The sequence below is a fragment of the Callospermophilus lateralis genome, chromosome 8, assembly GCF_048772815.1.
Source record: "Callospermophilus lateralis isolate mCalLat2 chromosome 8, mCalLat2.hap1, whole genome shotgun sequence".
NCBI lineage: Eukaryota > Metazoa > Chordata > Mammalia > Rodentia > Sciuridae > Callospermophilus > Callospermophilus lateralis.
Window position 1 is genome coordinate 12,587,022 of NC_135312.1, and position 21,668 is coordinate 12,608,689.

At 44.5% G+C, this 21,668-nt stretch overlaps 1 protein-coding gene across 1 annotated transcript in view; it reads right to left on the reverse strand.

Moving 5' to 3' along the window:
• The window catches only part of Fam184b (family with sequence similarity 184 member B), a 115,099-nt gene that overhangs the window by 11,296 nt on the left and 82,135 nt on the right, over window positions 1-21,668 (reverse strand). Inside the window, exons 8-12 of the mRNA XM_076864700.2 lie at window positions 19,739-19,842; window positions 15,572-15,701; window positions 14,176-14,388; window positions 9,251-9,404; window positions 7,673-7,836 (exon numbers count right to left, since the gene is read on the reverse strand). Coding sequence (XP_076720815.2) covers window positions 7,673-7,836; window positions 9,251-9,404; window positions 14,176-14,388; window positions 15,572-15,701; window positions 19,739-19,842 — 765 coding nt within the window. The remainder of the gene's footprint in view (window positions 1-7,672; window positions 7,837-9,250; window positions 9,405-14,175; window positions 14,389-15,571; window positions 15,702-19,738; window positions 19,843-21,668) is intronic.

The window sequence follows — 21,668 nt, forward strand, 5'->3', positions numbered from 1 at the left end:
CAAAGGGCTGAAGGAGAGGGCCTGGACTGTTAGGAGGTCCCTGTGCTACCTGGTTGGAATAGGAGTTAAGGACATGCAGGGAAGGGGCTGATGGGCAAGGTCCAGGCAGAAAGTTGGACCTCAATGAAAACAGCCAGGTGTAGATGGGGAGTCTATCTGGGGACGGGTTCTGAGAAATTCTCATGCATATCCCAAGGAGTAACCCAGACTAGTAGTCTGGGATGGGAGGTGTCTGGCTGCTGGGAGCCATCAGCCAAGTAGGTATGACAAATTCCTTGCCAGCTTACTCCCATGCTGTCTAGTGGAAGGACTTCTGAAAGGTGACCTTGCTCAAGGACCAGGGCAGGATCCGTGTTTAGGGTGTTCCCCCTTTAGAATAGGGCAGTTTAGCATAATAGGAGAGTAGGGTGTTTCCCCTTTAGAATAGGGTGGTTTAGTAATAGGAGATTAGGGTGTTCCTCTTTTGGAATAGGGCGTATCCTGCTGCTGAGTTCCTCTTGAGTGCTTAGGGTCAGACAGTATTTTTTGAGAGACAGAAGCCCATGCGGTGTGGATTTAGGCAGGAGAGGATTTGGGCAGAGAACGGAGTGGATTTGGGAAGAGAACGTGGATTCCCCCAGATCGTGTTTGTAGACGGCCGGTGTGAGTTCGGGAATAAAGAATTGCTGTTTGAATCTACAAGCTGTGTGGAGACTCGTGATTTGTGCCCAGCGAGAGACTGCGGCATCTGGTGGCCCGTACGCGGAACGTCTGAAACTTGGAGGTAAGTGAAATTGCTCGCCCCTGAGGGAAGGCGAGAGAATGGGTGACCATTTCAGAAAACAATGTGTTCTTCTTTTGATTTATTTTGTTTTTCTTTCAAGCTGCCTATCCCTAGAAATTTCTCAGGCAAACTGGAAAAAATGGTTGACTAAAGGTTTGAAGTTTGTCGGCCCTGAGGAAGAGAAAATTGATACAACGATTTTTTATTCTGTTTTTGCTTCATTCAGTTTCGGTTTTGTTTTGTGTTATCTTATTGGGTTGCGTTATCTTTATAGTAGATTAAAACAAACTGAAAAGATGTTAAGTAAATTGTTAGAGGTTCAGAACATGGTGAAAGACATTTTAGATCAAGCAAAAGAGAAGGTCTCTCCAGCTAGTCAGACAGAGGAAGAAAATTTAAAGGAAAAGGGGTTGTTAGGAAAAAGGCCACAACAGGAGGCTGTTACTAACTCCGTTTTATCACAAGAGGCTTTAATTCAACCAACAGCCCCACCGATAGAGACAGCTGAGTGGCCCTCAAACCCCGTAGTTGATAATTGGGATCCTGAGACAGGACCTCGAAGATTAGCATGCCCTGTACTTGAGCAGGCAGGAGGGCAGCGAATTCACCGTGCTTTAGATTTTAAAACAGTGAAGCAGTTAAAGGAGGCTGTAACAACCTATGGTCCCCAAGCTCCCTTCACGGTGAGCATGGTCGAGTCCATTACTAACTTGGACATGACACCAGCAGATTGGGCTAGCATGTGTAAATCTGTGCTAAATGGAGGACAATATTTGTTATGGAAGGTTGCCAATGAGGAATTTTGTGCAGAGACAGCTAGGAGAAATGCAGCAGCCGGTTACCCTCAAAGAAATTTAGAAATGTTGCTAGGAAAAGGACCTTATGAGGGTCAGCGGCAACAAATTGAATATGATCCTGCTATATATGCACAAATTGCTGCAGACGCAGTTAGGGCATGGAAGACTTTACAAGGACATGGAGATTTACAAGGTCAGCTATCTAAGGTAATACAGAGAGCTAATGAACCTTACGCTGACTTTGTAGATAGGCTAATTCAAACGGCTGCCAAAATTTTTGGGGATACGGAACAAGCAATGCCATTAATAAAACAACTGGCTTATGACCAAGCAAATCGTTGCTGCAGAGAGGTTATTAGACCATGGAGACATGAAGATTTAAACACATATATTAAATTATGTAGAGATATTAATGAACAAGGGCAAGTCTTGGCAGCTGCAGTACAACAGGCTTTAGATACCAGGCCAAAAACATGCTATGATTGTGAACAAACAGGACATTTTAAAAGGAGTTGCCCCATAGGAGGAGGATTTAACAAAACTAGGTATCAAAGAAATAGAATACCGGGTATTTGCCCACGATGCCGTAGAGGGAGACATTGGGCTAATGAATGCCGTTCTCAAACTACCATAGAGGGTACTCCCTTACCAAAAAACGGAAAAGGACCAGGTATTTACCCACGATACCGTGGAGAAAGGCATCAGGCTCCGTTGCCAAAAAACGGACAGCCGGGCCCAATGCTCCGGGGCCCACAACCACAAATATACGGGGCAGTGGAGGAACCCAGCAACACCATCAGAGTAGTGCCCAGGACACATTGTCCATTAAATCCCTCATCAGACAAACCCGAGGGAGCGCAGGGTTGGACATCTGCGCCTCTGCCAGAGCAGTACTAACTCCAGAGATGGGAGTTCAAATCATTCCCACAGGAGTAAAAGGACCTCTTCCCCAAGGGACAGTAGGCTTATTATTGGGACGTAGTTCATCTACATTAAAAGGACTTATGATAAGTCCCGGGGTAATTGATCCCGATTATGTAGGTGAAATAAAAATTATAGCTAGTTCTCCAAGAGGTATATCAGTAATTTCACCTGGAGACAGAATAGCACAGTTGTTAATAATACCCAGCCTACATAATAAATTTCCTAGTCATAGTGTAAAAAGAGGTTCCAGGGGATTAGGCTCCACAGGTGTAGATTGGGCTATGTTGTCTTTAAATTTAGATTCTCGCCCAATGTTAAAACTAAATATTCAAGGACACGACTTTAATGGGCTACTGGACACAGGTGCAGACCTTAGCATCATATCTAGTAAGGAATGGCCAAAACATTGGCCATTACAACAAGCCACTCAAACGCTTCGAGGCCTAGGAGTGGCTACTAATCCCCATAGAAGTGCAATGATATTAGATTGGAAGGATCCTGAAGGTTGTGAGGGAACTATACAGCCCTATGTATTGGATCATCTTCCTATAAATTTATGGGGACGAGATGTCCTAGATCAATTAGGTTTGACATTAACAAATAACATCAATCCTAATGCGCCCACTACTAGGGCTAGACAAGGTTTTAGGAAAGAAAAAAGATTAGGAAAACAAGGACAAGGTATAGCAGCACCAATTCAAATAGATCAAGGAACAGACAGACATGGGTTGGATTTTCAGAAAGGGCCACTGAGACAATCAAAATTACTTGGAAATCAGAAAGACCAGTGTGGGTTCCTCAGTGGCCCCTGACTAAAGAAAAGATACAAGTAGCCCATGATCTGGTCAAACAACAATTAGCGGAAGGACATATACAACCTTCCATATCTCCCCATAATACTCCCATTTTTGTCATTAAAAAGAAATCTGGTAAATGGAGATTATTGCAAGATTTAAGAGCCATTAATAATGAAATGGTTATTATGGGACCTGCTCAATCAGGGATTCCTCAATTGTCTGCTTTGCCAAAAACCTGGCATGTTTTAGCCATAGATATTAAAGATTGTTTTTTTTCAATTCCAATTCATCCCGAGGATAGTCCACGTTTTGCATTTACTATCCCTGCATTAAATCATGAAGGTCCTGATCAGAGATATGAATGGAAAGTACTCCCTCAAGGGATGGCTAACAGTCCAACTATGTGTCAAATATATGTTAATAAAGCAATCCAGCCACTTAGAAATCAAAATCCTGAACTACAAATATTTCACTATATGGATGATGTATTATTGGCACATAAAGATAAAAACATATTGCTGGAATGTTATGCCATACTTACAAACTTATTAAAAAATTATAATCTAGAGATAGCAATAGATAAAGTACAATTAAATTTTCCAATTAATTATTTAGGAGTTCTATTATCCTCAACCATGGTCCGTCCACCAAAAATTCAAATACGAGTAGATCAACTCAAGTCACTTAACGACTTTCAAAAGTTATTGGGAGACATAAATTGGATAAGGCCTTATCTAGGCATACCAACAGGAGAGTTGGGACCTTTATTTGATATTCTAAAAGGTCCATCAGATCCAAACTCACCTCGCATGTTAACTCCTGAAGCAAGAAAGGCATTGAAAATTATTGAAACATATATGGAAAATATACATTTGGATAGAATTGATATAAGTTTGCCTTTATTATTTATTGTACTACCAACAAAAAATATTCCTACAGGAGTATTTTGGCAAGAAGGTCCATTATTGTGGATACATTTATCTTATTCTCCTAACACTATTCTTACTAGGTATCCTGAGGCTGTAGGACAATTAATACTCAAAGGAATAAAAGCAGCGAAGGGAGTGTTTGGAATTTCTCCCAATAAAATTATTACTCCATATACTATGGATCAAATTGATGAGTTAGCTAATGAGTTAAATACTTGGGCAATAATCATGTGTAAATCTAATGTTTCATTTGATAATCACTTACCATCTAATCCTTTGTTGTCTTTTTGGTCTAAGCATCCTGTAGTTTTTCCAAAAATGACAAGAAAAACCCCTATCATGAATGCTCCAAATATATTCACTGATGGGTCAAATAATGGTACAGCAGCAGTAGTTACCCCTGATCAAACTTTTACATTTTTAGTACCCAAACAATCAGCTCAAAAGGTAGAGCTTAATGCAGTATTACAAGCTTTTTTAATGTTTAAAGATTCTGTATTTAATTTATTTTCTGATAGTCAGTATGTAGTTAATGCTATAGTATCTCTTGAAGATGCTGGTAGGATTTCCCCTTCTTCTACTGTTTTCTCTTTGTTTTCCACTATACAAAGTCTAATCTGGGACAGAAAAGATCCATTCTTTATAGGACATATTAGAGCACATACAGGATTGCCTGGAGCCCTTAGTTTGGGCAACGATTTAGCAGATAAAACTACACATGACATACATATTTTCTCTACACTAGAAGAAGCTATGAATTTTCATAAAAAATTCCATGTTAATGCTAATACTTTACAAAAGCGTTTTAAAATAACTAAAGAACAAGCCAGACATATAATAAAACAATGTCAAAATTGTGTGACCTTTTTACCACAAGTTAATCTTGGAGTCAATCCTAGAGGACTGATACCTAACCATATTTGGCAGATGGACGTCACACACTTGCCAGAATTTGGAAAATTAAAATATTTACATGTTACAATTGATACTTCTTCCGGATTTTTGATGGGCTCCCTTCATGCCGGAGAAAAAACTAAAGATGTTATAGCTCATTGCTTACAAAATTTTGCCACTGTGGGTGTTCCTAAACAGTTAAAAACCGATAACGGTCCTGGCTATACCTCTACCTCTTTTAAACAATTTTGCTCATCATTTGGTATTACTCATATAACAGGAATTCCATACAATCCACAGGGACAAGGCATAGTTGAAAGAGCTCATCAAACTATTAAAACGTACTTATTAAAGCAAAAAGAGGGAATTGGAAAGGGGTATATATCCCCCAAAGATAAACTTAAAATAACACTTTTTACTCTAAACTTTTTAAATTTGGATTCATCAGGACTTAGTGCTGCAGAAAGGCATATGTATCCAAAAAATGTGCATAAGCCTAAAGTTCTTTGGAAAGATATTCTAACAGGACAATGGAAAGGTCCAGACCCAGTGATTGTCTGGAGTCGGGGCTCTGTTTGTGTGTTTCCACAGGGAGAACAGCAGCCGATTTGGATTCCAGAAAGACTAACTAAAGCAATTTCTACGAATCGAAAAGAAGATGATTTGACTCAAATCCATAACAGCTGATATCCAGAACTCCAGCTTGGCCATTCTTACATCTGCAACAGTGATTAACAAGGATGCTTTTTTCAATATCTATTTTATTATTGCATTTTTCCACATCATAAGGTTCTATTTTTATTTTTTGAGCTCACACAAACCTAGGTTAATGTTTTTCTGATCAGTTTTATTTTTTTTTGACTATAGAGTTTTTAAACATTGCAATGGAGATTTCACCTAGGTAAAGCTACAAGGCCTTTATTATTATCTTATGTGTTGTACGTTTGTTTGCACATTTGTGTTTTGTGTTATATGTCTGTGTGTGCGTATGTTCATATTTCATATATGAGGAGCGCTCATGAGAAAATGGATCCGAATTATTTACTTTTTATTCACGTGATTTAAATGGCTTAATTTAAATTAGGTAAACAGCTGTTAAAGATTGTTTTTAAAGGTGCTTAACATATCTGCTTGTTTACTAATTTAAATCAGGTAAACAGCTGTTAAGGATTGTTTTTTAAGTAGGTTAACAGATCTGTTTGTTTACTTTCACCTTTCCTTTTCATTATATTTAATAATTCTTTTCAGGTTAATGTCTTTTTAGCATCATTGCCAGAATTCCTATCTTCATCCCAATGAATATAACTCAACAAGTATGCTCAATCAAGGAGTCAACTTACTTTGGGAGGAAACGGACTTTGGGAGGAGACGGACAGATTGATAGATTCCTCCCCTTTGAACTGCTTACAGAACTTGCCTGGACTATGTAACTACGTTTAGTGCAGCAAATTGTGGTAATGCTGGCATATCTTTGCTGATGGTGTCACCAGTGATCTTTGCTGATGGTGTCACCAATGATGCAATTTTTCCAAAGGAACTGTCAATTGGCTTGGTGTCGTGGCATTTCTGTATCCTCCTCCCTTCTGCTAGTGATGGTCTAAATTTGGGGGCCAATGGCTATATGCTGGACCGGCAGTCAGTGACGGGTATGATCCAGTTGCAGTGGTATCAACCTAAGACAGGAGGCTGACGCCTAAAGGTCAGTTTTCCAATGACGGGTAAGAGCCATATGTTGAACTGGACAACCTACCAGGCACGGTCCTTAAGCCACATTACTTGTTGTTTAATTAATCAGAAGGGGGGAGATGCTGGGAGCCATCAGCCAAGTAGGTATGACAAATTCCTTGCCAGCTTACTCCCATGCTGTCTAGTGGAAGGACTTCTGAAAGGTGACCTTGCTCAAGGACCAGGGCAGGATCCGTGTTTAGGGTGTTCCCCCTTTAGAATAGGGCAGTTTAGCATAATAGGAGAGTAGGGTGTTTCCCCTTTAGAATAGGGTGGTTTAGTAATAGGAGATTAGGGTGTTCCTCTTTTGGAATAGGGCGTATCCTGCTGCTGAGTTCCTCTTGAGTGCTTAGGGTCAGACAGTATTTTTTTGAGAGACAGAAGCCCATGCGGTGTGGATTTAGGCAGGAGAGGATTTGGGCAGAGAACGGAGTGGATTTGGGAAGAGAACGTGGATTCCCCCAGAACATGTTTGTAGACGGCCGGTGTGAGTTCGGGAATAAAGAATTGCTGTTTGAATCTACAAGCTGTGTGGAGACTCGTGATTTGTGCCCAGCGAGAGACTGCGGCATCTGGCACCACACCCTGAGATGCCACTGTGCCTGAATTACAAATAATGTGCAGCACTTAAGCACTATTTTTTGCTTTTCAAAGATGAAAGTCAGTTCATCAAGTATCCCCCCAGATCCAGGGAGGAGAAGGGTCTTGCCATTTCAGGCAGGGGAATGAGCCAGTCAGTACCAGTGCCTGTTGTCCATGGGCTCATGCTGTGGCCCAAATGCTGCTCCAGGAGGGCAGAATGGGGTAGAGTGGGGTGGGCTATGGTGGGGCAGAGGCACTGACCTCTATGATGATGGCAGGGTCCTTGCTGTCTCCTGTGCATGGGCCAGTGGCCTGCCGTCTGCCCAAGCTGCCCAGAGCCTTCAGCTGAGCCTGCAGTGCCTCCAGCTCCTTCTGGTGCTCAGAGCACACAGCTCGCTGCTCTGATAGCTCCTGCCCCAGGGATTCTGCAGAAAGAAGAGCAGCAAAAGGTCACGGTCATGGCTGAAGTCTGTCCTGCAGGGACAGTCTTTGGGGTGGGGTTGAGTGGGTAGCTGCTGAAGGCTTCAGGCTGAGTCCCCTGAACTTATTCCAAGACAACAGAAACATAGTAACATGTATGGAGCACTAAATATGCTGTAAACCCTTTGAGAACTGTTCTCATTTAAGCCCCACAACCATCTTCTCTGGTGCATATTACCCCCCCCCCCCCCCCCCCCCCCCCCGCACATCCTCTGCTCCCATTCATCCAAGCTCCATTTATGATGAACATCCCAGGGTAAGTTGCCCAGAGCCACACAGCTAAGTGGTGAGTGGGGATTCGTCTTTACTCTGAACCCCCTGCTTGGACACTGCTCATTGGTAGGTTGGGTAGCAGGTTAGAGTCGAATGGCTGAGCCCAGAGCCCAATCCTGAGGGAGCAGTTGGTCTCAGCACACATCAGTAAGCCACAGGAAGAACAAGGAATTATCAAAGGACCCAGGGACTTCCTCTGGGGTCAGTGGTCTCAAGTTGAAAAGCTTGAAGTTTATATCAACTCTTGAGACAAAGCATTTGCAGGTTCTCCATCCCACGGGCCTGGGGTCTTAATTGGATCATGGAGGCAGGAGATGGTGTGTCATCCCAATAGGATCGGGACCAAAACCAGGAGAAATTTACTCATTTAAATCAGTATTGGAGGGCTGGGGATGTGGCTCAAGAGGTAGCACGCTCGCCTGGCATGTGTGCGGCCCCGGTTCGATCCTCAGCACCACATACAAACAAAGATGTTGTGTCCGCCAAATACTAAAAAATAAATATTAAAATTCTCTCTCTCTCTCTACCTCTCTCTTTAAAAAAAAAATAAATCAGTATTGGAGCTGGACTGGGAAGTTTGGCTTCAGAATTCTTCACTGCCTCCATTAACTTTCAGAATCCTTTTGAGAGTGGTTTTTGATGTGGAAACAGATGAGGGGCTGAATATCACGTTGAGAGCACACAAAGGAAGACGAGGAAAGACTGGATAAACCTTCAGTGAGAGGCTGAGGCAATCCCATAAAACCATGGGAAAGCTCAGAGATCTGACTTACATTCGATATTAATAATGATGTTAATATCTATATTCCCTGGGCTCCTATTATATGCAAGACACTCCTATTATATAGAATTAATATTTCGTTTAATTCTATATAACTACTCTATGAGGTAGGGACAATTGTGACTCCATTTTATAGAACAGGAAAACGAGGCTCAAGGTGGTCCACCCTAAGTGGCACAGCTGTTGGAGGCAGAGCAAGGTTGTTGCTCTGGCCTGCATGCCTTTAGGCCTGAGTCCCTGCTGGCCACTGGTTTCACGTGGCCCTGCAGATGACCAGGCACTTGAAGGCTGCAGGTGGGATGTACCTAGCAGCAGAGCTTGCTGTGCCTGCATCCTCTCACGCTCCTCTTGCAGCTCTTGCCTGGCCTTTTCCTCCAAGGCCTGGAGCTCCAGCCGGTGGGCCTGGTGTTGGATCTGGAGACTGTGGCTGGATTCTTTCTTCAAGCGCTCCTCTATGGCCTATGGGCAGAAGCAGGAGGAAGGAGGCATAAAAATGGGCATTCATTACTCAATTGTGGAAGGCTTGTTAGGCTACAGGGGATGCTCTAGCAATGGACTGGCCATTTTGTACCACATGAACTCACCCCCATCCACAGCTGATTGGACCAGAGAAGATAACTGTTGCAAGGGGGCCCAATCAGAATTCTTTCATTGGAAATTTAGTGTTAGGACACGGAGGAGGAAGGGAATGAGACAAAGGGACAGGTACAGACACTGACTGGGTGGCTACAGATTTAACACACTCAGAAGCACTGAATTGTTATGGTGTGGACATGAGGTGTCTCCAAAAAGCTCCTGTGGATGCAGGAATAATCAGAGGTAAAATGATTAGACTATGAGAGCTATAACCTAATCAGTCCAACTTAGTTCAAATGGACGGCCTGGGTGCTAACCATAGGCAGGTAGGGTCTGGCTGGAGGTGTGCCCTGGGAGGGTGCATCTTTCTGTGACCCTTTCTCCTCCTCTCTCTGCTTCCTCACCCCATCACGAGCCAAGCAGATTTCCTGTGCTAGCCCCTTCTGCCATGATATACTGTCTCTGTACACTGTGGGCCCAGAGCAATGGAATCAGCCCATTTATGTACTGAGACCTCTGAAACCATGAGCCCCAAATAAACTTTCCCTCCTTTCAGTTGTTCTGTTCAGGTATTTTGGTCACAGCAATGCAAAAGCTGACTAAAACACTATCTTCTATCTTTCCCAGGATGAGTGGGCAGAGGCACCTGTGGTAGGTACAGAAATGACCACTAAGATGTTCATGTCTGAATCTCTGGAAACCAAGTATGTTACCTTTCATGGTAAAATAAACTTGGCAGATGTGATTAGGTTCAGGATCTTGAAAAGAGATTATTCTGAATTATCCTGTGGGCCTTAAACACAAGAGTCATTATAAAAGGGATACAGGGGTTTTGTGGTGGAATTGAGGAGAGAGAGGGAGAGAGATGTGAAGATGCCTTTGATGATGCAGGATGGGGCCAGGAACCAAGGAAAGCAGGCAGCCCCTGGGAGCTGGAAAAGGCCAAGAAACAGACTCTCCCTAGAGCCTACTGAAGGGACTCGGCTCTGCCAACACCTTGATTTTCAGATTTCTGACCTCCACAACTGTCAGGTAACAGGTTTGTTTTGTGTTAAGTCCCAAGTTTGTGGTAATTTGTTAATAGCAGCAATAAGAAACAAATACAGTTTCTGCTGTGTTCTTTCTTTTTGCAACCCAGAGAGTTCCAGTTAAAACAGGAAGCTAGGGCTATTAGAGATGACTTGGCTTTCTTTAAGTCACACAGAAGAGATGCAGGAGTTTTAACCCCAACACCTTTTAATAAAGGAAGAAACCGTCTTAGAAAGTAAAGGATCTGCCTGAAGACAGGTAGGGGGTGTGACCCCTGGGGGGCAGAATCCATGAGTCTCTTGTTGGGGAGAACTCAGCCATCTTCCAGTCAAGCTACTGAACCCAGCAGGAACTCAGAGCCCGCTCTCCCAGGCTCTGTCTCTGCTACTCCCCAGCAGCAGCAAGAGGATGTCTTATTCCATGGGAAACTCCGTCTTGTAGTGGCAAGCCTGCCAATGAGAAGACAGAAAAGCCTCCTGGCCTCTTGCTTTCAAACCATCTGACTTCCCTCCTTTGGCACTTACACTTGCTGCAAGGCTCAGAAAATGCTGATCGGTAATTTTTATGTCCAGGGAAGTGGGAACACACAGGGTTGTAAAAGAGGGAGGCAATCTACATCCTGGGAACAAATCTTTACTCCTCACACTTCAGATAGAGCCCTAATTTCCAGAATATACAAAGAACTCAAAAAATTAAACAATAAGACAACAAATAACCCAATCAGCAAATGGGCCAAGGGCCTGAACAGACACTTCTCAGAAGAAGACATACAGTCAATTAATAAGTACATGAAAAAATGCTCACCTTCTCTAGCAGTCAGAGAAATGCAAATCAAAACCACCCTAAGATACCATCTCACTCCAGTAAGATTGGCAGCCATTAGGAAGTCAAACAACAATAAGTGCTGGCGAGGATGTGGGGAAAAGGGTTCACTTGTACATTGCTGGTGGGACTGCAAAATGGTGCGGCCAATATAGAAAGCAGTATGGAGATTCCTGGGAAAGCTGTGAATGGAACCACCATTTGACCCAGCTATCGCCCTCCTCGGACTATTCCCTGAGGACCTTAAAAGAGCATGCTATAGGGATACTGCCACATCCATGTTCATAGCAGCACAATTCACAATAGCCAGACTGTGGAACCAACCTAGATGCCCTTCAATAGATGAATGGATAAAAAAAATGTGGCATCTATACACAATGGAGTATTATGCAGCACTAAAAAATGACAAAATCATTGAATTTTCAGGGAAATGGATGGCATTGGAGCAGATTATGCTAAGTGAAGCTAGCCAATCCTTAAAAAACAAATGCCAAATGTCTTCTTTGATTTAAGGAGAGCAACTAAGAACTGAACAGAGGGAAAGAGCATGAGGAAAATATTAACATTAAACTGAGACGAGTGATAGGAGGGAAAGGGAGAGAGAAGGGAAAGTGCATGGAAACGGAAGGACACCCTCATTTTTATACAAATCACATATACAAGGTTGTGAGGGGAAAGGGGGGAAGGGAGAGAATGGAACAACAACAGATGAGGTAGAGAGGGAAGATGAGAGGGGAGGGGAGGGGGGATAGTAGGGGATAGGAAAGTCAGCAGAATACAACAGTCACTAAAATGGTATTATGTAAACATTGTGAATGTGTAACTGATGTGATTCTGCAATCTGTATTTGGGGTAAAAATGGAAATGCATAACTCATTTGAATCAAATGTATGGAAGATGAAAAAATAAATAAATAATTAAAAAAAAAAAAGAGGGAGGCAATCTCTAACTCTGTGACCATGTCCCTGTCTCTAGGGACAGCAGGGATTCAGGTCAGCTGCCCACTGTCTTGCAGAGAAGCCCCTGACAGTGATGACCACTCAGGGTGCTGCACCCAGACTTTGTATCACATCAGACACTCATCTCCGGTGAGTGCTCCAGTCTCCATGGGAATTTTATTTGTCCTTTTTGTGGTCACTCTGGGGCTTCCCAAGGGTCCTGATTCCATCTGTCTTTCACATCCCGTACTGTATAAAGTCTCCTTTCTCTGTGCTCCCCAAATACTCTGGACAACTCTCATGGCTCTGGTCTGCTAAATTACAGCAGTCTGTTTTAGTGGCTACCTGTGCCCTTGGTGCTGAGTCCTAGGAGGACAGGGTGTTAATCATCTGTTATCTTCCACGCTCAGCACCATGGTAGCTCACAACCACGGCCTGATAAGTATCTGTAGAATAAATAAATGAGTAGCAAGAGTGGACCTTTTAAAAACTGAGCTCTTAGCCATGTCTTAATAAGTACTTTACATGTATTATGTCTTTTAATCTTCTCAAACATGCCATTTGATACATACTATTATCTATCATTTTATAAATGAGGAGACTGAGACCCACACAAAGGAGCTAGGTGACCTGCCCTGGCTCACACCTTGTAAGTGGTTAGGTCCAGAGCTTGAACCCAGATGGGGTTACTCTTAATTACTAGTCTGCACCAGCAATGCTGGATGTTGGCTCCTTCCAATCAGAATCAGCACTTAACCTCTTTGGTCTCATTTTGGAACCATCCCCATGCAGACTGAAGCTGCAATGAAGATCCCTGAATCTGGTTCTAGAGTTTCCAAGCACTAGGACTTGGAGCCTGTGATGAGCAGAGTACCCTTTCCTCTGCCCTGGCTGGGCCTCAGATCCTTCTTCATGTGCCTCCCAGAACCCCTGGAGCTCTTCCCTTACAGGTGAGCAAAGCCTCAGGCTTCCTTGCCTCTGTAGTGGTTTAGGGTCTCTGCAGCCCCCAGGGGAGGGGAGAAGTCCTGACAAACATGAAAGCCAGAGCTACCCATCAGCGGGTAGACTTAGAGGGTCTCACTGACCAGACTGTTCTGTCAATTGCAAACCAAATTGGAAAAAGATAAAAAAATAAAAGAAGTAAGGGAACTTTTTTCCTTGAGTACCTGGTAAATGTCAGGCAGTCCAGCGCATTATCTCCCTTCCTTCCTTCCTTCCTTCCTTTCTTTCTTTCCTCCTTCTTTCCTTCCTTCCTTCCTTCCTTCCTTCCTCCCTCTCTTTCTTTCTTTCTTAAAGGTTGTTTTGCTTTTTTATCAGGGCAATATGGACATATATTACAAAGAACCTAAAAGTTAGAGGTGGAAGGTGCTAGATGAAATGTGCCTAGATGGCCTGATGGATTCAACATCATTTGGGCTGACCACCACCTGGCAGCTTCCCACAGCCTTGGGGGAGCTCTTGATGCTAAGCTGATCCTTCTCAGCGTGGAGCTCCCCTCCCCCCTTTAACTGCTGGCCTGGGCTCACATTCCCAGCATGCGCCATGTGTGACATTGCTCAAGTCAGGAAAGCAAGTTGTTCTTACCAGGACACATGCGTTAGGAGAAAGTGGCACCAGAAGCCTAAAGGACCAAGTCTGAGTCCCTGCCTTGCTCCTTACTACTATGTGACCTTCTGCAAGTCACTGAATTTCTCTGGGCCCCTTTCCTTGTATGGAAAAGGTAATAGGATAATAGTGACCTTGTGTGATCACGTGGGTGCTGGAGATAATGGACAAAAGGCACCGGGCGTCAGGTGGTGCGCAACAGGGGCTGACATGGCAGGGGCCTGAGAACTGCACGGCTCCGCTCACGCAGTTGCCCCTACCTTGAGCTCCTGCGTCTTGGCCTTGTCCAAGGCTCGCAGGGCGCGCTGGTGGGAGGCCTCGAGCTGGGCCTTGGCGGCCTGGCTCTGCTGGAGGCTGTCCTGGAGCTCCCGCCGCAGCCGCTCGCGCTCCTGGTCCGACAGCTGCTGGAGCTCGCGCAGGTCCTCCCTGTAGCTGCTGGTGCACTGCTCCAGGGCCCGCTGCATCTGCGAGACCTGCCCGCCAGCGCGCGCCTCAGGACGGCCGCCCCTGCCCTCCCGGCTGTCCCCCTAACCAGAGCTTTCTGAGTAGTCTCACTAGCTGAGCCTCCTGTCTGGGGCAACTCGGAGGAGTGGAAATGCCAGCCGAAGAAGAAGAACCCGGTGGCAAGTCCTCCAGGGCAGGGGCAGAGGGCTCTGCTAGAGCCACCCATGAGGGAAAGTGAGGATGTTCTGGGACACAAACCCTCTAAGAGAAATCAGGAGGGACCAGAACATTCTCCCCGCACAGAGGCCTCCCTCACCTCCCTCAGGGGCTTGATTCTCGATCTTGCTTCTTCCTGAGGCTTTTCCTCATGAGTCATTTAGAGTGGCCTCCAAGCCCCTCCACCCTGCCCTGCTCCTTTCCTAAAGACCCATCTCCTTCTAAGGTACTGCAGGATTTGCTTATTTCTTACTCTAGTACTTTCTGTCTATTCCAAACTCCTCTGCTAAAGCACAAAACACAATTGTCCCTCTGTATCTGCAGGGGACTAGATCCAGCACATCTGTGGATACCACATAAAATAGTGCCGAATGTGCATCTAATCTGGGCACATCCTCCTGCATACTTTAAGCCATCCCTGCATTCCTTACAATACACAATAGCATGTAAATGCAATGAATAAGGGCAACTATGTAAACAGTTGTCAAACTCTATTGTTTAGAAAATATCAAGAAATAAAAGTCTGTACATGTGCAGTACAGAAGTAGTTTTTACCCTTAATTATTTTCTATCTGTATTTGATTAAATTCAAGGTTGCAGAAACCAAGGATATGGAGGGTGGTATATTGTATGTTCCCGCCACTGTTGCTAATGCGTGTGTGCCTTATATATGAAATTCCAGGAGTTTTATCTGGAATGTTCACTGTACACTGATGTATCAACAGTGTGTCTATGAGCACAGTAGGGGATTTTGGGGGCCAGTACGAGGGAGTGAACCCAGGGCCTGGCACATGCACCATGATTGCTCTACCACTAACTTTTGAATAGGGCAGAGTTTGAATAAATAAATTAACAAAACCAAGAATCCTGCCTCGTCCTGGACTCTAATGCCCTCTCCAGCTTGAATGGCAGCCTGCCCTAGTGCTTTCCCAGAGTTGTCTGAAGAAGGAGGCAGGTCTCACTCCATGGGAAGTCCCCACAGGGCTGCCCTTCTACCTGGGCTTGCAGCCTGGCCTTCTGGCTTTGCCAATCCTCCTGAAGATGCTGGATTTCAGGTGCCTTTTCCTTCAGCAAAGAGCCCAGTGGAAGTCGTGGGTCACTTCTCTCCTTGAGGGGCATTTCAATCCTTGGAAGACATGAAGATCACATCACTAAAGATCCTAGGGCTCAGAATGACACAGCACACCATCTCAGCCACTCTGCCTAGAGGAGGTGGCTCCGGTAGTAGTTGGTATGGGTGAAAAACATCTTGTCTTTCAAAAAGCAATCTGACATAGACATCCTAAATGTTACTGCACAGGATTCTGCAGGAACTACCTGATACCCATTTTAATGGATACTTAATAAATGATGACTGACCGTCAGAATGTTTGAGAGCTTAGAGTTCTTTTGGGGGTCCCCGGGAGCTCCAAAAGAGAGGTTTCTATGGTCTAAAGGTTTTCACAACTTTTCCTTCATATGAAAGAAAATGAAACAACCACACAGTACTTTACGCTTTTCAAAGCATGCTCATAACTTATACTGGCTGTCCCCAGGTATAAATTGACGGATTATAAAGAAGCCTCTACATATGAAAGCATGAACCAAAATGGCTATTGAAAGCCACAATAGTTTCTTCATTCAAGATAAGACGCTGATGAATGCCTTTGAGGGAGACCCTCCCCCATTCCCAGCTTCCTCAGTTCTGAATTTTTGATCTACTGAGAAATTCACATGTTTGGATTGGGCTGCTAAGTGTTTGTCTGTTTGACAATGTACAAGGATGGCCTAGGGTGATGATTTGCTTCCCCTGGCAAGGACTTTAGGCCAGAGGACCAGAGTTCAGGGGTTTAGGGGCCTGGGCTGTGATGGAGGACATAGGAAGAGGTCTCTGCTTAAGAGGGCCCAGCAAAGGGTCTCAGGTGGGGGGTTAAAGAGGAGACAGTCAACAGGGACCCTGAAAGGAAGAGCAGGGTGGTGGGAGCAGCAGCACAGCCACGTGGCTAAGACCTTGGGTGCTAGGGTTGAACTGCCCAGCATCACATTCCAGGGCTACTATGTCCCAGTTGTCCCAGTTATGTGACCTTGAGTGAGATCTTCAAACTATTTGGACCTGAGCTGCCTCATCTATAATAGGGGCCGACAATTGTATCTTTTACTTGGATTGTGATATGGCTAAATAGATTTAATATCTACAAAGTACTTAAAACAGTGTTTGCTACACAGTAAGCATTATATGAAGAACTAATTAAATATTTAAAAAGAGAAGTTCTATTTCTTTGCATTCTAGTTCTCTTAGGTTATCTTCAAGCTTTTTGAAGATGTACTAAATACAGTTTAAGGAGCAAAAACAGGGCATATCTGGATCTGAAACAAACCTAGGTTAGGAGAAGGCTGGAAAGGCAGAGAGGACAGCCCAGAGCAAGAGTGACAGGTGGCCCCCATGGCCACTGTGTGGAGCAGGTGAGCTCTCCTGGTAAATCCTGGGGAGGGGACTGGACTTCCTCCCAGGACATGGGCTCATGTATTATTATTTAAATGTTTTATTGAAGTAAAATCTACATATAGTGAAATGCAAGTGTATAATTTAGTGAATTTTAACAAATATATACAACCATGAAATTAACATCTCAGTCAAATGATAGAGCATTCAGATCTTTCCATTTATTGGGAAAGTTACTTAGGCAAGTTACTTTGTACTTTTCTATTCCTCAGAAATCTTCCAAATGAAGTACTTTAATAATGGGATCTACATTTGTTTTTTTTTTTTTTTTTTTTTGTGATGGTAGGGATTAAACCCAGGGCCTTGTGCATGCAAGGCAAGCACTCTACCAACTGAGCTATAATCCCTGCCCAATAATGGGATCTACATTTGAAGATTAAATAGATTCATGCTTTAAATGTGCTTATCATACTTCACCATTCAAAAACATTATTATTTCACCATTATTATTATTCCCTGGAATACCACAAGTGGCAATTTCCCTTTCTGTACTCATTCCACTGCCTCCAATTCCCTCTCATCCTAAGGAACTGGTCCCATCTCGCCATCCCACTGTCCTGCCATCTTGCACAAAGCAGGCACAGCTGACTGACCTTACCCTTTAAATTAGAATGTGACCTGCTGTCCCTCACTTCATGTCAAAGCCAATGGACAAGCTGCTGTTCTCTTAAGAGCCGCTGTGCCCAGAAGGTCAGTTGTCTGTTCCCAGTTCTCATGCCTCCTGGGAATAACTCCAGAACATGCAAAAAGGAGTCCCACTTCTTTTATATTGCTTAGCTTTTCTACCCACCCCCCTCCAAAAAAAAAAAAAAGTCTGTGGGAACAGTCTCCAGGGCCTGGCCTCCCTAATCCCTAATTCTTCTGTAGTTGGGTGTCCTTCCTCAGTGACATAGCCTCAACAGGAGAAAGAGAAGGCTGCTGTGACCACAACATGCTGCTGGTCTGCCCAGCATCCTGTCATGGGAAAGCCTGTCCCCCTTCAGTGGTGACCCTGTTTAGTCCATGGGGTTGGGTACAGCTGGCCCTGGGGAAGGGCATATGACACATGCCTGGCCAAACAAAGTGGGATGGTAAGAATGGCTGTCTTGAAGATACAGGTCACCCAGATGGACCCACTAGGTACCTCTTTGAAATTTCTGCCAGCGTTCTCAGGGAAAGAGAGCTTTCTCTCCCTCCAATATCAGGAGTTCTACACAGAATAAGGTTTATGGCTGCCAGAGACTAAGTGGCAGAGCCAGGATTTAACCTGGAGGCCTGACTCTAGAGTCTGTCCTTGTTAACTGTTTTGCTCATGTGCTCCTAGAGACTGACACAGAAGCTAGAGAGTGTATGGGACTCTTCTGAGCCGGGGAGTTCACTGGACTGTCTCAAGTGAACTGTCAATCATCTAGAGAACTTCTAGATGGCAGGAGCATACAGGTCATCTGCCAGGACCCCACACATGTCGTGTGTTAGTACAGGGCAGTGGGACATAACTGTGGTGTCCTCAGAAATACCTGGGACATGTTCTAAAAATAACATGATTGAGAGGTACCCTAGACTCTGTGTATCAGAATCTTATGAGATGCTGTAACAGACTGTTTCATGTTGTATCTACTCAGAAAATACTCACTGTCCTCTTCCCCTGCTTGTTGTGGCTATTATAGGTTACATTGTATCTCCCCAAATTCCTATGTTGAAGCCTTAATTGCCAATTTGATACTAGTTGTGATGGAGCATTTGGAAGTAATTAGGTCACAAGGGTGGATCCCTCATCATAGGATTAGTGCCCTTATAGGAATAGACGTGGGAAATTGATCTCTCTCTCCCTCCCCACTCTCCTATTTGAGAAGATGGAAAAGATGGTCATCTGTAAAGAGTGTCCCAATCAGGCACTGTATGGTTGGTACTTTGATCTTGAATTTCCCACCTTTTAATATAAAATAAATAAATTTCTCCTCAGCCACCCAGCTATGATATATTGTTAAAGCAGCCCACTGGACTAAGATGCATAAAAGTAAATGCTTCTCTGCTCATTAATGTGAGTTGTGGTCCCACGACTTATGCTGGCCCATGGAACAAGTGTGGAATAGAATGCAATTCTTAAAGTACTTATCTTTAAGAGGCATTGCATGTTCCTCTTAGCCCTTTTGAGCTCTTTCCCTTAACCATGACAATAACCTGGCCTCAATAGGGCTAATCCCTCAGTCTGGGTCCCAGGATGAGAAGGCACATGGAACAAACTTGAACTCTAGTCTGTAGGAAAGCAGTAGCACCTAACCCTCAGCTAGCACCAACTGTACATAAGCCCCTAAGAGCCTGGATGAATCAAGAATAAAGATAGCTCACCTATAAAATCACTGATATCTGAGGATGCTTGTTATAGCAGCAACAGCTGACTAGTACAGGTGATGCAGAGGGGCATTTCCCCCCAAGGAAAAAACTCCCTACCTTTCCAGGACTGGATCTTGGGGAGGCTTCCTAATCTCTCTGAGCTTAAACTATACCATGACCTCTCTGGGTTGGTGTGGTAATTGGCTATGTAAAGGCCATAGCTATGCCTTTGCAACACACAAGATATGTCTGTTCCCTCCCTGAGCATGGTGCAAAGAGCAGGGATAAATACTTGAGGACAGAGGGAATGAATGAATGCCTCCTTCCAAATCTGAGTCCTCATCCGTTAGAGCGCTCAGGGTCTGTACCTTTCTTCTTCATCGCTGCTGGTTCCTTCTTCAGCTGCTAACTTATCTTGATACTCTTCTCTGGGCAGTGTCTGGGAGGGCTCCTTCTGCTCTGAACATGGATCCTAAGGCAAAAGACAATGACACAAAGAGATTAAGCACAGTTCCCTGATTTCACCTGGCTTCCTCAACCAGAGAGCAGAGGAGACAGAGCCCCCCCGAGATCCACTGTCTGTGCCCAGCTCAGAGGCCTGGAAGGACGAGGCCATGACCCCACAATGGCTGGAACAGTGCCTGGTTCTGACCTTGGCAGTGCTTATGCTTGCGTCCTGTTTTGCATTCTACCAAGCAATTCATATAGCAGGCGGGACTCGAGTTGGAGAGAATGATAACTGGCCCAGGGTCCACCCTCACAGTCGTAGAACTGTGGGACTAGTCTGACCTTAACCACTTCAGCCTGCAGAGGGATCCCTGCTGGGCCTGATTTGTGGGGCTGTGGTGAGGATCCCAGTACACTACTGACCCTCGGCCAGGGGTCAGTAAAAGTGAGCAACTTAGTCTTGGTCGTCAGGCCCATCGTGTAGATTGTGGTGTGCTGCACCTGCTCACATAGGGTCAGAAAACAGGGAACTTGCTGAAAGGCCAAAAGCATTGAGAAATGGGACCCGGGTGGAGAATCAGAAATGATGGGGGAACAAAGAGGTTTCAGAATTTTCACTCAGTTGAATTTTCTCATTTTCTCATTCTCTCCTTTCCACAGAGACATAAGGGTACAAAAGACTTTTTAATTTTATACTTGTAATGGTAACCACTGTCCATGGAAAACAGTACGTTAAGACAGGGTAGGAGCAGATTTGTTGATGTCAGATCTCAGCAGTGATAAACTACAACCTGGATTTCTCACTAATCAGGAAGTGTGACCTTGAACCAGCATCTTCCCTTTCCTGAATACACTCACCAACTATAAATGAACTGGTTAGCTTGCACATGTGATTTTCAAACTATATGAAACCTTGGGGGACAGGGGTCTTGGGGTCACTTAGGTGGGAAGGGGCAGAGCTGAGCTCGAGGGTGGGACCTTGAGCTCCCAACCCCACTTGACCTGCAACAAAATGGTTTGGTGCCTTTCCACATACTGAAGTGTCTACACGTCAACAATGCTGAGGCCAACAGTGACATTCACATTGCACAGTGCTCAATCCTCCAGCCTCAGCTGGTTGGACCTCTCAGCAGGATTGGGGTATCTGGCTTCTGGGTCTCCTTTGTCCCACCAGCACCTCCTTCTCAGTTTCCTTCAATAATACTCCCTCCTCTTCTGCCCCAGGCCTCAGAATCTCATCTAGTCCCATGGCATTAAATGCCACACGGATATTGGTGACACATGGTTATTTATGACAAATTTACTTTTCTATTTCCAACCTTTCCCTCAGTATTCAGACGTGTATATCCAACTGTCTTTAATGTTGAATAAACCCCTCCAATTGTGACACGTCCAGACTCCAAACAACCGGACCTGCCTCAGGGCTTGCACAGGCTGATCCCTCTGCCTGAAATGCTCTTTGCTCTGCTGCTTACATTCTTTGCTTCCTCACTTTAGTCTCTGATTTTGGACTGTAGCAGCAGGCTCCCTGTGATCAAATCCCAGTTCTTATTGGTGATGCAATCTTGGGAAAATTACTCAGGTTGTCACCAGAGTTAAATGAACCAATACGTATAAAGACCCCAGGATAGTATTAGGTGCATAGCAAGCACTCACGTTAATGTTCTATGAGATTATTGCTCCCTGACCACTTTCTCTAAAATACTACCCCTTGCAGTCTCTCTTCCCACCTTGCTGTATGTTTTTCCCAAAATACATCACATAGCCTGATGTTATTTGTCTACTTATTTGTTCTCAGCTTCCCTCACTGAAAGGTGAGCCCCATAGGGCAAGGACTCTGCTCTGTCCACC